This window comes from Triturus cristatus, chromosome 7 (genome assembly GCF_964204655.1).
Source record: "Triturus cristatus chromosome 7, aTriCri1.1, whole genome shotgun sequence".
Classification (NCBI taxonomy): domain Eukaryota; kingdom Metazoa; phylum Chordata; class Amphibia; order Caudata; family Salamandridae; genus Triturus; species Triturus cristatus.
In genome coordinates, this window is record NC_140590.1 from 1,550,538,632 (window position 1) to 1,550,554,958 (window position 16,327).

General features: G+C 44.9%; 1 protein-coding gene across 3 annotated transcripts in view; it reads left to right on the forward strand.

The window, feature by feature from the left end:
- LOC146812352 (embryonic polyadenylate-binding protein-like) overlaps positions 1–16,327 on the forward strand; it is an 818,377-nt gene that overhangs the window by 735,808 nt on the left and 66,242 nt on the right. For all 3 annotated transcript variants that reach the window (XM_085619346.1, XM_085619345.1, XM_085619347.1), the window contains 2 exons: positions 2,028–2,153; positions 5,956–6,095. In XM_085619346.1, coding sequence (XP_085475472.1) covers positions 2,028–2,153; positions 5,956–6,095 — 266 coding nt within the window. The remainder of the gene's footprint in view (positions 1–2,027; positions 2,154–5,955; positions 6,096–16,327) is intronic.

Below are 16,327 nucleotides of genomic sequence, written 5' to 3' on the forward strand. Positions count from 1 at the left end.
GTCAGGCGGCGACGTGGGCCTCACCGCACACGTTCGCCAAGCACTATTGCCTGGACAGCCAAGTCCAGAGAGATGGCTTCTTTGGCCGTTCTGTTCTCCAGGACTTTCTGGTGTGATCTTGGTTCGCAGACCCTCGACCGGGGTTGGTATTGCTGGGGTATCTTTTCTAAGGTGAGGAATCTAACTAATGTGTTTCTTTCAGATGAACAAGTTACTTATCTTCGGTAACGATGTATCTGTAATAAACATTAGTTAGATTCCTCACCGACCCACCCATCCTCCCCGCTCTGTGAACCGACATCTAGGGTTAAGGTCATCCTGTTCAGGGCCCTAGACTTTTTGGCACCAGTGTTGGTCTCTTGCATGGCTCTGCGTTCCTGGCGCGGAAAGCTATGTACAAGAACTGACGTCCGCGCGCGAGGGCAGCGTCTAAGTACTCCGTCATTTCAGCGCACGACGCCAACGACTGACGCGGAGCCGCAGACGACGCCTAGCGACGCGCAAGGGGTATTGCTACAAAAAATCTTTCCGGATCCAGCCTGACGCCTGGGGATATTCTAAGGTGAGGAATCTAACTAACTAATGTTTCTTACAGATACATTGTTACCGAAGGTAAGTAACTTGTTCAATGGGGGGGTATACAAAATTTTGTTTTACCCGCTCCATCACTGGCATTTGATAATACTTAATGGTTTAAGAAACTCTAGAGCAGGAAAGGTTTGTACAAATGGATCGGCCTTTTATTAAATTGATCTGATGCGCTTCCTTTTCATCGTGTGAAGAAGTCCATCAAAGTGCTGTTTGCCTGGACTACTGGCACACCCTGAAAATGTGATTAACTGCTATAAAACATATCTGTGCACTGTTGGGTATGCATGAGATGCTTGGTCTAGTACGTTTTGTAAGGTGCTATGCCATCCTGAGTGAACCCAGTGACCGCTGCCTACTTTATATTATGTAGATGAGATCGCTATAATTTAGTTATGACATGCATTCAATAAAACCAGTAATATATGAATACACTAATTATACATGAGAAAATGCCAGATGAAATGGAAAGTACGTTATTGCGATCTTTTCACTCCATGCAAACAGTGGTGTTTTTATGATTCACAAGTGACAAAGCTCCATCCTTTATTGAATTTGAGGGATGCATCCTTTCTCCGAGTCAAGGAATATATGCCATATGCACCATCTAACCTTTGTACAAAAAGATTGCTTGAGGTGTTGTCATGCAAAATCTCTCTCTTAGTGACTAGGGATTTTTAACAGCATATAACCATGGTCACGAGTTGGGTACCTTGTCACTGAAGTTTCCCTTTCTAAACCTGAACTTTTGGCAATAGAGTAGGTGCATGTGCCAAATCTATTTTTTTTTTTTTTTTTTGGCCTTTGCGAAGTTTGTAGGCGAAAGAGAACTCAGACAATTTATTATTTGTTTGCTGACCTTACCATCTTAGTGAGTTAAATAACGCCAACACAAAGCAGTCATGTCAGTCATGGACCGAGACATGCTTTGCATGCTTCTTGCATACTGCGTCACATTTTCGTTTAGAAAATGTATTACTCATTATTTATGATCTATATTGTGAAGTGAAGAAGGAAGCATGAAAAGACCCATGTTGTGTACCGCAATTTTTTCAAGTGGTGAATGCTGTAGACTGCACATTAAAGTCCACATAACACCTTCTCCAAATTGCAGACGTGTCCCTTTTGACCTATTTATTATATTTTGATGTGGCGGAGCAAGGCATGACTTCTATAAGTAAGTAAAAAAATGGGATGACCTTTCAGTGTACTGTTGGGATAAAGAAAATGGTAAGGAGAAATGTCCTACTTTGTAAGTAAAGAAATAAATTGACTCACATTGTGAATATGAATGGAAGGAAGATGGACCTTAAGGAAAATGTACCACTAAGGTCACAAAACAGATGTGTGGTGTGGTGAGGAAAATACACGAGTAAATGTTCATGACAATCTATATTATTTCTGTATATTTTGAATAACAAAATATTTGACTTTTGTAGACCAGTATCATACTGCCACTCCTATCATGAGGGCCCAAGTACCACGGCGCCTTTCTTCTAATATCAGCACAATGCGACAGGCATCAACACAAGTGCCCATTGTGTCAGCTCAAACACAGAGAATGGGTGAGTTCTCCAAACGGATTAAAATGGGTGCTGAAACTGACCTAAAAGCCTGTTTTCCCTTTTTGTGTAGCTTATGAAATCCTTAGCCTTGCCCATTGGAGTTCTTGGCTTGAAGCAATGGAATTGGCCAATGTGGTTGGATGTGATGTTTTTAAGTGAAGTCTATGAAAGTCTGGGTATCCATGAATCCTAATACAGCCATACAGTGCTTTGAGCAGCTTTGTTCAACCACGTTGCCACAGTGTCTTTTATACAACAGATTCATAGGAAGGAAACCGCATAGGGTTATCAATTTCTATCGACTGTATGCTGCCCTATTTACAGTCTTGTGCCTTCATTTGATAACGTAATGTATGAAAATGCTCAGAATACAGTATTGCAGGATGAACACTTCTGGCTTCATATAGACCTACGTCCGTCATGTAGAATGTACAATTGATCACTAATGCATTTTACACAGAAGGCAATCGTGTTTTCCTCTGCTTCAGGTATTTTTATTCTTTAGTAAGGGCTCCAATGCGCACCTGAAGTATGATGATCGTCTCTTTGGCTTATTTTTATTTTTTTATTTTTACAGCTCAGGACAAACGAACCCCAAGATGGCCTCCCAAAGTCTTATGAGATCAGCAACACATTTTCGAATTTGTGAGATTTTAGCCACCGTGGAGTCAGGCAGTCCTGATCTCCAACACAAAACTACACCACAGCCCTCACTTTCACACTTACGTCTCTGTGTTTCCCTGTTGCTGCTGCCATGTCATTGACTCCTTGTGCCACTGGGTGACCTACTTTTATATTTTTATACTTCAAAAACTTGGCATCTTCTCTGCCATGCAGATTCTACTTTCTTCAACCTCCTCACCCCCCTTCCTGCACGTCGCCACATGGGAGGTTTAAGTATTTGAAGTCCCTGCTTTTATTTCTTGCTTTTCTCTTACAGCTTGGGAACAAACAGACTGTTTACATTTCAGGTCAGACTCCTATAAAAACTTCAAAGATGTACTGAGTAGCTTAACAAAGCCCCATGTTTGCACTGTAAGAAATACAAAACTAAAGAATGTTGGATATGTATGTTTTCCTTGATCATCTACTTCAAAATACACCCTTCATACAGTAATATATACATGTGCTTTAAAATGACATGGCATGCATTGATGCTTGCTCCATTTGCTCTGATCCATGTTTACCTTTCTTTCACAGCTTTTATCGCTACTGTTCTAAAGAAGCATTGCAAGCGCCAATAGTACTGGCATTTTGTTGTACTGTTGTAAGCAAAGAACATTTTTACCCTTTGTTCTTTGTGCTTGTGTTCGCAAGCTTGGCACATAAACACCAGACCTATTGGCTTTGTGAATGTACTTTTTTTTAGTGCTTCGCACTGCATGTATTTACTTTTTAAATGCTGTTAATAAAAGTTCTCACTATTACCCAATTGAATGGATCCAGCAATACAACACTGCCACATACATTATGCTGCGTGAACCTACTTTCAGCTACTATTTTTTTTCATCAATAATTTATTAGACTTCCTGAACATGGTTATACATCCGTTAATACTGTTATATTGGGTATTATTTGGTACTTCTGCATTTGGCTATATGCTTAGTCCAGTGACCTGCCTGGTGTTGGCAAAAACAAAGAAAAGAGAAGAATGAAAAGAAGGCAATAAAGCCCGAGCAATGAACACAAGATGCAAAAATTATCAATGCACAAAAAATATTAAGAACTACCAGGCCAGAATAAAGAATATCCGTCCTGATGAACAATAGTGCCTATTCAATTCTGATGAGTCCCCCCCGCTGCATAACTGGGTACCATGTTGGCCTGCACAGTTCACTTGATTGGTATTGTTTCTTTCATGTAGTTTCTCTTCTGGTTGTAAACGGGTCCCGTTGTAATCTTCTCATTTCCCAGCAAAGCTTGTACAATCCTTAAAAAAAAAAAATCTTTTTAAAGTTTTGTGTGAACACATTTGGGACTAGGCTTTCCCATCCTCCCCACTGCAAATCAAACCAAAAAAATATCTGTGGGAATTGGAGATTAGTTGAACACCAAACAGACCTCAATAAGTGGGAAGGCAAGCATCCAAATTTCAAAAGTATGCATATCGATGCAAGAATGGCCATAGTTCTGACTTGTGAAATTGCTAATCCGCTATCTTCACACCGGCTAAACATTGTCTTCATCACAGAAACCCTCCCCTTCCCCGCATCATGACAATCATTAGACATCTTAATCCAAGATGGGTAAACCATCATCCATAAAGGCATACCTCAAAAAAGGAGGTGAAGTAGCTATGCTCCTTAAAGACTTATGGTACTGCACTTCTACAACGTCACCCCGTTTCTCAGCATTCATGCTGCTTTCAATCTCGTTGGAATGGAACCACAAAAGTGTGGTACTTCCACTTAGTCTACTGCACTGGTGGTTACGATGCCAAATCCACAGAACAGCTCATTCATGTTTACACGACTCCAACTACATATACTTGGACACCTTCACCATACCAGGGATATAGAAGATAACCAACAAGCCGGGACACTGAAAGAAATATTTGAACAACATAAAATGGCCACTATTCATAACTTCTGTGGCACGCAAAAAATACGCTCTACCTTATCGTAGAAGGGGCAGATATAATCCTCATAGAGGGGCAGGTCATTCTAGATTGGAGTGACCATCAAGGCATTGTGTTACAAACCCCCACAACAGATAGTCATAGAGAATCTCAATAGGTACTCATGAAAACCTTAAAAATACTCATAAAAAAAGATTTCCATACTCCTAATTTTAGAATGACTGACAACCATCAAGCAAAAAGCTCATGACCTGATGACAGTCAACGTTCTTACAGACTACATTAAAAATCATCTCCTCTCCCTCTTAAAAAGAGCAGACATAGACAGTTGAATCCAAGTTACGCAAATACATTGAATGTTAGTAAAAGGCTAATGAGAAGACTGGGAACATTTTGAGATCTTCAAAATCTACCAGTGAGAACGAAACATACAGACATGGTTCTCATGGTGAAACCAGTTGCTTCCAAAATGAGCTTAGGGAAACAAATGACTGACCTAAAACCCTCTGCTGCATTAAATACCATTTACCACACATACTAGTTGAAAAATCTTCCCAGTCCAGAATGGCTAACGTACAGCACTCTCCTACTGCAAGTCATCCGGGTACCCTTTAAATTACAGTGTGCCGTAGCACCATCCCTCACCGATCCCCTTAAACCGGTACTTGGAGCTACTGATGGAAATGCTGGAAGTTGAGAACCTAGCAATACACCGATACACTGTTGATATTCAGCTGTACGTCATGTCACTGCAAGGCCAGGCCCATTGGTAATCTTTAATTTTTCACTAAAAAGCAATGCTATGCTCAATGCAGCATGATCTAACTGGAACAGTTACTCGGTGCAGGCTTCACTTGTGATATACACTGGCTCCATGTACACGATACAGCATGAAATAATGCATACCATTTAATTCTTCATCTTTATTGAATGCTGCTCTTCGTGAGCTCAATGTGTAGATTGATTTGTCCATGTTTCAGTCTGTTACTGGATACCATGTTTATTTACTTGTCAAAAATGGTAGATATGTAAACAAGTAGCAGTCAGCACACCTCTAGATCTGCCTTAGAAGTTAGTACTTACTTGTATATGCTCCCAACCACATCCAGAGAACCCATTACTTGCAAATGTTCAGTATCCCCACCCTAAGACTATTCAGTATTTGAACAAGTTTTTTGTGTCTGTTGGTTTTTAGTTATGTTTTAATGGACTTCCGTTTGTCAGCTAATATAGGTACACAGACCGTTGGTGCTCGCACGTCTGTCAACGCAGCGTACATGCGGCAAGTCCCACAGTACAAGTATTCTCCAGCAGTGCGGAATGTACAGCAGATGGCAACCTCCACGCCGGTTCCCGTGCAGCAGGTGTTGTGTAAACCATGAATTAATGTAGCCATTTTCATCTTTGCAGCCAAGGGATCTTTGGCCTGCAGGCAGGCATCCAGACTCCATTTGATTGATGTGCTATTGTTACAAAGTTTGTCATTTGTGTTAGTACGTTTGTGTTGTAGAGCACAAATATGTCTAGTTTGCTATATTTTCAATGTCCGTGACAGAGCAAAAACATCTTGCTGCAGTAGCCTGAAGGCCACAGAAACCAGCTCTATATGCATGGCTGTTTTGGCTAAGACATCTTTTTATTGTTTTATATCATACAGAAAGACAGAGCATTTTCCATACAGAAAGACATAGCATTTCACCAGTCATTATGGCAGCCAACATATACCTCAGTCACCTATAGCTATTTGCAGAAGTCTTTATTGTGTTGCATCTATAATAAGAAAAAAATATAAAAACTGTCAGGGCATCCGTGGGGTTCCTGCCATCCAATCGGTTATATCCGTAATTACACTTTTGAGCTGTCTGAGGGCATGTCCCTCTTCTATTTTGGGTATTGAGGTAATAATTGCCCTGTCTGTTTTCCACTTATCTTTTCGCACCTCTATAGAGGAGGGCGCTGTCTGACGCAGTATTACTCTGTGCCATGTGAGGAAACTGGAGCTTTTAGGGGCTTTCCAGTTTATCGCTGTCTATTTTGCTAGCATCAAGTCAAGGTCACTTTCTTTCTTGGATTCAGCATAGAGACTTGTGAGGCTTACTTCTGGGCACGTTACATTTTTGCCAATGCCGTGTGGGCAATAGCAGTTGAGTCTGGTGCCTCTCTGCTACACTTTAACATTCTCTTGATTATAGTTGTTTGGGCTGGTCATCTGGGAGAGGTGGAGATCAGAGGACTCTGGTCTCTGGCAGAATCCGGACACTACATCAACCTGTTGGTATCCAAGTGATCCGACTAGCATTGAAAAAATGTCTTCCCTCGGTCAAGGAGAAGTTGGTGTTAGTGTTCCAAGACAACGCCACTGCCATGTTGTACTGCAGCCAGGAGAGGGGGGGGTTGTAGACCCTCTGTCAAGAGACCCTGAGTCTCAGGACATGGCTGGATCAGCAGGGTATAACCTTGGTGTTTCAACACCTGGCAGGTTCTCTGAAAACCAGGGCAGACAAACTCTACCATCGATGCTTAGTGGATCACAAAGGGCGTTCCCACTTGGATGTGGTGAAAAATCTTTCAGCAGTGGGAAAAGCCTTAGTTAGATCTGTTTACCTCCGAAGAGAACGCGCAATGTGCGCAGTTCTGCACGTTGGAGTTTCCAAGGTGGCTATCGCTCGGCAATGCTTTTTGTCGCGATTGGAGCTCCAGGCCTCCTGGACACTTTTCCGTCCATACCACTTCCGCCCAGAGTTCTTCTAGAAAATCCAGAATGACAAGGCCCAAGGCATTCTTGTGACTCTGAACTGGGCATGGAGAGTTTGGTATCTCAAGCTTCTGAAAATGAGCATTGATCCTCCCCTCAGGCTGCCCCTTCGGGAGGATCTTCTGTCGCAGCAGCAAGGGAGGGTCCTCCACCCGAATCCGTAAACTCTCCACCCCCTTGTGTGGAAATTGAACAACGACATTGCATAGCTTTTGTCCTTCCTCCTGAAGTTTGCAAAGTTATCTTGGCGGCTAGGCAGCTCTCCACCAAAACGGTATAGGACTGCTGATGGCAAAAAATTTGAAAAAATTGTACAGAAAAGTTTGACCCTCTTTCTGCTTCGCTTTCTGATATTCTACTCTTTATTCTTACCCTTGCCCAGTAGGGCTCTGCCCTAGGCGCTCTAAAGGGATATCTCTCTGCTCTCCACTTTCCTGTGGCTGCCTCACCAACTCTCTTTATTCAAGTCCCCGATTGTAAATAGGTTTCTGAAAGGACTTGTACATATGTGTTCTAAGCATATGAGCTTTAGCATAGATCGCCATCTGGTGTTGGGTCCGGATGTTTGCACTTTGTTTTTGTTCAAAGAAGTCTTGTAGTCACGAGGTAGGTGATAGTGCGCATGGGCATCGACTCCAATCCTTAGATTGTTTTTTTTCTGCCATCGGGTTCGGATGTGTACTGCTGCGCTCTGGTTTGGTACCGTTTTTGGACTCCTTTAACGCGCAATCCACTACCCTTGACGGTATTGTTATCTATCGCGGTTCCTCATTCGACGCGCATAGTCTCACCTCGAAAAACTTTCCATCGGAAAACTCGAGACAGGCCGCGCTAGCAATCGATGGAACGGACTCCATTCAAGCTATGTCCAGGGTGTCGTGTTAAATTTCCACGCACCGACTTGCACGAAGTTTGCAACGTCTGCTTGTCCCCAGAACACGACGAGAAGTACTGCAACGTGTGTCGATCATTCCGATCTAAAAAGACCCTTCGGAATCGTTGGGTTCAGCGCCACAAAATGCAACATCAGAGCAACTCTATTACGGACATCTTTGGAGAAGATTCCGGTATTCAACATCCTGCTAGAGCCAGAGGAAGAAGAGCAGATCTCCGAGGCCGGCTCCAACATGGAAGAAGAGGAAGACATCACTGGGGGTCAGCGTACCGTGAGTACAGATCCCCCTGTGCCCATTCCACATAAGACAAAGGCTCCGGTCCCTCCTTCGCCCTCGGGTTCAGGTCTGCACCGACCAAACGTTTGAGGCTGCGCCCTCCGGCCCAGCTCCGAAACAAAAAGAGAAGCCTTCTGGCCAGGGCTCAAGCCAGCCCCGCTCTGATGTCGAACCAACACCTTCGGCAACAAAATATATGACCAAGCATCTATCGGTCAAAATACCTTCGGGACCAAAGATTCCACCTTCGACGCCGAAAGGCTCGGAGCTGAAACCCTCCAAGGCCAAAGAATCGGGGTCAAAATACTTCCAAGGCCAAAGACTCTGAGCCAAAATCCTCCAAAGACTCGGAGCTGAAACCCTCCAAGGCCAAAGAATCAGGGTCAAAATCCTTCCAAGGCCAAAGACTCGGAGCCGGAACCCTCCAAGCCCAAACACTCCGAGCCGAAACCATCGACGCCCAAAGGCTCGGAGCTGAAATCTTCGGCACCGAAATCTCCACGGAAAGAGAAAGACAATCCACAAACAGCCTCCATCTAATGAGCCAACTTTTGACCCGAAACAGAAAAAGCTGGTTATAAACCCTATAACAGGACCTATTCAGGCAACCATTCCAAAAAAACAGAAAGCTGACTTGCCCGAGGACTACCATATCCCTCTTAAGAAGAAGAATGTGGGCTCTAACCCTTCTCCTCCTTATTCCACCTCCTTCTCCTAATCCTAACTTGATTATTACACCATAAAATTCACCACCAAGGCCTATTACACCTGACCCACAGGATGAATGGGATAGGGATGAGGATCAGGACACTGACGTTTGAGAAGATTACCACACAGATCCAAACACAGATAATTACCCTAATTTGTATCCCTCCAGACCTTCCCCACCTGATGACACCATTGGCTATCCCGAGCTCCATAACCGGACTGCTCATTATCATGGGGTAGAACTTCATAAAGAGCCTTTAGAAGACACTTTCTTCCTCACAAAGAACTACTCTTACCTTGCCAGTGCTGAAAGGCATGTTATAACACACAGACTAGGTCTTTAAGGATCCTGTAAGAGCATGAATAATCACACCTAGAGTGGATAAAAAATACAAATCCGTTCATACCGATCCTATTTATATTAAAGGTCAGCTGCCCTTAGACTCTCTTGTAGTCTCCAACGCATGCAAGAGGGCTAACTCGCAAGCCACTGGCGAGACCCCTCCTTCTGACCAGGAGTCCAAGCTTATTGATGCCTCAGGCAAAAGAGTAGCTTCACAGGCAGCAATCAACTGGCGCATTGCCAACGCCCAGGCGCTGCTAGCTCGTTATGACAGGGCTCACAACGATGAGCTAGAAAAACTCATGCAACACTTGCCTGACCAATATAAATCTAAGGCTAATGATCTTATTCAGGAAGGTAAACTCATTAACACTAGACAAAGCAGACATAGCTTCTCATGCAATTAACACCAGTATACTATTAAACACACGCTTGGCTCAGAATCTCTGGATTTCAGCCAGAGGTGCAAAACTCTGTACTTAACCCTTTGACAAAGAGCACCTTTACGGCCCAGCTGTTGATACCTTGCTAGAAAAGATGAAAAAAGACACTGAGGTTGCAAAGCCCATGGGGGCTTTACAGTTACCTGCCAGTAGAGGTTCTTTTCACCGCTCAAAAACTGTGTCCACTGAGAATGCAGCCTCCTCTTACAAGGGCAAAAAACAATCTCCCTCGTCCAGAGGTTATTCTAGAGGAGGTTTTACAGGAAACAACGGTAGGGGAAGAGGTAGAGTTAATTCCACACGCACTTCCCCCGCAAACAAATGGTGACTTCCCTCCGCTACCCCCGATCATTCCACTCCTGTCGGGGGGGCGTCTCTCCCAATTCCTACCTGTCTGGAATTCAATCACCTCAGACAAGTGGGTGCTACAAATTATCCAATTTGGTTACTGCCTGGAGCTTACAAGCACTCCCCCAAATATTCCTCCAAGAGCACATGCAATGTCACCGGAACATCTCACCCTCTTGCAGCAAGAGGTTCTATTTGTTACAAAAAATGCTATAGAGCCTGTCCCATTAATATATCAAGGGACCGGGGTATACTCCATGTATTTCTTAATTCCCAAAAAGGACGATCCTCTCAGCCCTATACTAGACCTCAGACGGCTGAATCTGTACATGCAGTCGGATCACTTCCACTTGGTCACACTCCAACAGATGCTCCCACTACTTAAGCAAGGCGACTTTCTAACCACTCTAGACTTGAAGGACGCATATTTCCATATTCCTATTCACCCTGCTCACAGAAAATATCTTGGCTCTGCCGTACCACAAATCGCACCACCGCCTCAGAGCGCTCAGATTGTCAAGAATGGGGCCACGATGGACTATATATAGATCATGTGATCAAGACAGTGGTTAAAGTGTCGAAACGTGTCATGCTGGGCACTTGCCTTAGTTCATTCATGCTGACTATTTTGCAATAAAAGCAATCAAGCACGTTGTGGTCCATACCTGAAATTTGTCGAGACTGTGACATTCCAGGACTGTGAAGTTTATATATATATATATATATATATCTATCCAAACACTCAATCCATCTTTCCAAAGGATTGCGCCGAGCCCCAATTTGCTTATTTAAGCGTGCTTTATTTCATCAAGTTATGGCAAACAACTCCCGACACGTTTCGAAACCAACAGGTTCCTTGGTCACGGGTCAATACGATGTTTACTCTTGTCACATGATATAGTACAAAATGTGTAAACAATATAAAGAAAGGACTACATTGCTGCCTGGTTCGTGTAGCAAGCATAACCGCCATCTTAGAATAGTATAATGACACTGGATTTAGCAAGTGATTTCTGGAGTTTTGCTTCCATTTTATAACAATCACATTAGAATTCAATAAATTGTATTCAATAAATTGTGTACTAGAAATTGATACCAGTGAAAATACAAGTGTAACATTCCAAGTTGTAAATTAATTACATAACGTATTGATTTCTTAATTAGTCAATCACAGTTTAAACCTAGTAAATTGTCACCCTATTGATTCAACCCCAGTGGGTATACAAGCAAAACCAGTACTTATCTTCTCCTTATCTATGCCCAAGTGGGCTAATCATCACCAATTTTAATCGTATTTCCAGTTCATTCATTAACAACTCAACAAGTGGCTAAAGCTGCATCTTTCTCAACCCCAGGCAAAAGCTCCGTCTCCTATAGAAAAATAAATCGTATATATACATCAATAAAATGGTCTGTACCAAAATCTTGAATTCTATTCCCTCCACGTTCTGAGATAGGGATTCTATCCAGGGCACAATATCTTAATAGGCTAGTGTCTTTATTGTGGCATTCCCTAAAATGTCAAGCAATGGGATCTAAATTTCTGAAATCATTTGTCATTACTAAACATCTAAGCTGCAAATCGGATTTATGTATTTATGCATTGATATGCCCATGTGAATTGGTATATATTGGTAGCACCATCAACCAAGTTAAGCTGCGCATTTTAGAACACATGCGAGCGATAACGAATGAAGACAGACAGTATCCCATTGCTAGACATTTTAAGGAATGCCACAATAAAGACACTAGCATATATATATGTGTGTGAGGATCTTTATACTTGCCTGTCTTGAGATATATGAAGAGAAGTGTAAAATGAGAATCTGCACATATGTAAGACCATTAATTTCATGTTTTTATTCTTGTTTTTTTTTCGAATTGTGGTGAATGTTTACACTTATGGAGGAATATACAACACTCTACTGGAAAGATATATTTTATCATTTGGGTTAAAATATTGGCGAATATGCACGTGCACTTTTTAATAATCTTTGCACTTTGTACTGAAGTATGGAAGGTTGAAGGAGGAAAAAGGCATATATATTATAGGATTACCTAGTTTACATAAGCACTAGCACTTTAAATTCAAGATTGTGTGATGACATTAATCGCCAAGAATATTGTTTTTATAATTTTTAGGTTCCCTCTTTTTACTAAGTGCATAAATAATTGGTTTTTTTTTATAAATAGAAGACCATGATATGTTATATTTATTAGACATTTACACTTTCTTGAATTGATTTGAAGTCCCAAATTATTGGTATGACTCCAAAGTAAGGAAATTGCTTAATTTGCACATTTGCACTAGCTCTTTGAATTGCCAAGTTTTGCACCCAATGTGAGAAGGCACTTGCCAGAGTGAAATGATGAAATTGAGCTTCAATGAATTTGCTTGCACTTGCACTTTAAAAGATGTGCACTTTGATTAGATTTTGAATTCGATCGATCATAATTGATTAATAGGAAAAAATGCAAGGAACAGAATTCCTGCAAATTATAAAAATCTATTTTGTTTGATCGCCCTGAATTTTATAGATGCACATCGTTTTATTTGAATTCTGTGAATGAGGATTTCAAAAAGCAATAGAAGAGAAAAACATGTTTAATGTTAAAAAACGAACATGTTAAAAAACGGCTGCCAAATTGCAAGCAGTAGAGCTTTGAATGTAATGTGTTGAGTCCCTTGTCAATGTTATTTACCACTTGTGTATTTTATTGACAAAGAAATGGCGCTCAGGCATCGTGAATATCTGTTTATTGGCATTTAACAAGGTTTACAGTGCACTTTGAAGCCAGAGCAACTTACATTAATAGTGGTGTCATTGGTATTTACCCAGGCATGCGTACATTAAATTAATGGGAGGTGGGTATATCTCCGAGTCTCGTATCAACATTAGAGGCCTCTCAACTGTGGCGGTAACCATAAAGTCCCTGTCAATATCTTGCCATGAGAGACCCCCCCCCCCCTCCACCCACTCTCCCCAGGTGCGTTTCCATAAACAGTTAGCGAACCAAGAAATAATGGGGTAGAACTTCAGATACCCAATCAAAACAACAACCCCAGCAACATCCGGCTTATGGTCCAGCATCACCTAACTCTCTCCCCTGGTCCATCCCGCCCCCCCCCCCCCCCCCCCCATCCCGATGCCCCTTATACAAACTGCTTTATTGACATTGTCATATTTACTTTGCGCCCCACCTGGACTGCTAGGTCCTCGCTGCAATACTGTATGCCTCACTTCTAGCTTGGCTAGTGTCTGGTCGTGCTATGGGAGCGCCCACACCACGCTCGTGACAGATCCCTGCATGATCCCCGTCTAGTCGCACCATGGCCTGCAAAAGTGCCTCCCACTGATTCGCTATGGGCTACTTCCTGAGGCCTAGTGTTTCTTCCCTCGAGAGGTGCCCTCCGCCCTGGCCCACACCAGGAAAGAACCCCGCCATGCCCGCGCATGGGGTCGGTCAGCTGCTTTCCAGCGTTTAGTGAGCAGCCGCTTCGCCACCATCAACCCCAGGTCAATAAACTGAGAGGTGACCTTCGTGGAGGGAGTTCTGTGGAAAAGGTGCAACAGGTAGGTAGGCCCATTCGAATGGAATATTGTGACCTGTGCATGCGTGGAGTGCCTCTTGCACCACCCGCCAGTACGAACCCAGTGCGGGACAGCTCCACAACATATGGATCAGTCCGGCATCTAGCTCCGCACGGCGAGGGAAGCCCGCGTCCGCACGACGTAAGTATCTGTTGATGGATTCGGGCGTGAGGTACGCTCTGTGCAGAATTAAAAATTGTATTTGGCAGAAACGCATGTTCCGGGGAATTTTCGTCGGGCCCTGCAGCGCTCTGTCCCACTCTGTCGGTCATAGGTCGAGCCAGGTCCGCCTCCCATTTACGGCGCAGCGGGACCAGGCTAATCGCTGCATGCGTACGCAGGGAGGCCGCAAACCATCGAACCAGGTGCCTCCCTCGTCCCATCACATGGAGGTATTGTATCGTAAGATGTTGTTCCGGTTCCTCACGAAGATCTCCCCATCGGCTCGTTAGTGTCGCTATCAGAGACCGGTGGCGAAGGAAGTGGCCAGGTGATAGCCCCGTCTCCTCCGCTAGATAGGCAAACGAGAGGAGGGCACCTTCCCGGTAAAGGTCCCCCAGCGTTTGTATGTCTGCCGCGGTCCAGTCCGCCAGTTCCGAGGCACTAAGCACCCCCTGTCCGCTAGGAGAACCCTAAATCGGCAGGTCCAGGCCCGGGTGAGGTAGAGGGCACGGCGGTAGCATTTGTAGGCCACCACCACAAGGAGGGGCACAGGTCTCGACACCTTCACGGCCGGGTGGAATAGTTTGATGAGATCAGCTAAGGAGAGGGGGGGTGCCTTAGTCGCCGTGTCGTCCCGCCCTCTATCCGCTAACCACCGGGCTATCCACTGTAGTTGCGCAGCTAGGTAATAATGTTCAAAACACGGCAGTGCAAGGCCTCCCTGGTCAGTGGGAAGGTACAGCTTGGGCAGCGCAACTCTGTGGCGTGCAGTACCCCATATAAAGTCTCGAAGGGACCGTGCAAAGGCTGTGAAGAAAGAGGCCGGTATATAAGTGGGCAAGTTAGCAAAGTAGTACAGGAGCCGGGGTAAAATCACCATTTTGACTAAGGCGACTCGCCCCGTGACCGCGAGGGGGTGGGTGCCCCAAAACCGCATCTGAGTCCTGACCGCTGCCACGGCTCTGCCCAGATTGCCCTCCACGAGATCCACCGGCTGCCGATATATCTGGATACCCAGATAACGGAAGGTGTCCGGCTGCCATTGGACCAGCACGCCCCCGAGATGGTAGTTCGGATCCTGAGTGTCGGCTCGAAACGCGTAGAGGCAGGACTTGGCAGCATTCACCCGGAGGCCCGAAATAGCGGCAAAGTCTAGTAGAATGCGCTCCAGTTCGACCGGGATGTGTGCCACGAAACCAGAAGGTCGTCTGCGTAAAGCGATACCTGGTGCATCGCATCCCCCAGAGGGATTCCATCAGTCAGCACTTTGCGGAGCGTGGCGGCAAGGGGCTCCATAGGCAGTGCAAACAGGAGGGGCGAAAGCGGGCACCCCTGCCTGGTGCCACGGCAAATCGGGATGGTGTCGGAAATATATGGCCCGGTTCTCACCCTCACCATGGGGTCCTTGTAAAGGAGGGCTGCCATCTGGAGAAACCCGAGGCCCAACCCGTAGTGCGACAGCTTTGCCACCAGGTACCCCCACTCCAGGCAATCAAAGGCCTTTTCGAGATCTAGGCCATTGCTGCACACAGTCAGTGGCCACCCGGAAAAACCGACGCAGATTGAGAGAGGTGCTACGCTTGGGCACAGAACCGTTTTGGTCACCGTCTACCAACACCGTTGGAGTCAGCTGCTCCACCAGCACCTAGGCCAAGATTTTGTAATCCGCATTAGGCAGGGCAAGGGGGCGATACGACCCCAGATTGGTGGGGTCCCGTCCAGGCTTGAGCAGAGACACCAAATAGGCCTCTCGCATGGAGGCGGGCAAGGTGCGCTCCTCAAGGGCAGTGTTCTAGAGAGCGTGCAGCCTGGGCACCAGTGACTCCCGATAGGCCTTGTAGTACTCCACTGGGAGCCCGTCCGGCGCCCTCCCAGAGGCCAAAGAGGCCACCGCGTCTCCGATCTCCTCCACGGTGAGGGGGCACTCGAGCAATTCCTGATGTTCCTCTGGGACCATGGGCAGACAGGCAGCCTCCAGAAACCGATCCAGGTCCTGCGCCTGCCGGCGCCCCACCGAACAATATAGGGATGCGTAATGTTCCGTCATTGCCTGATGGATCTCCCACTGTGTA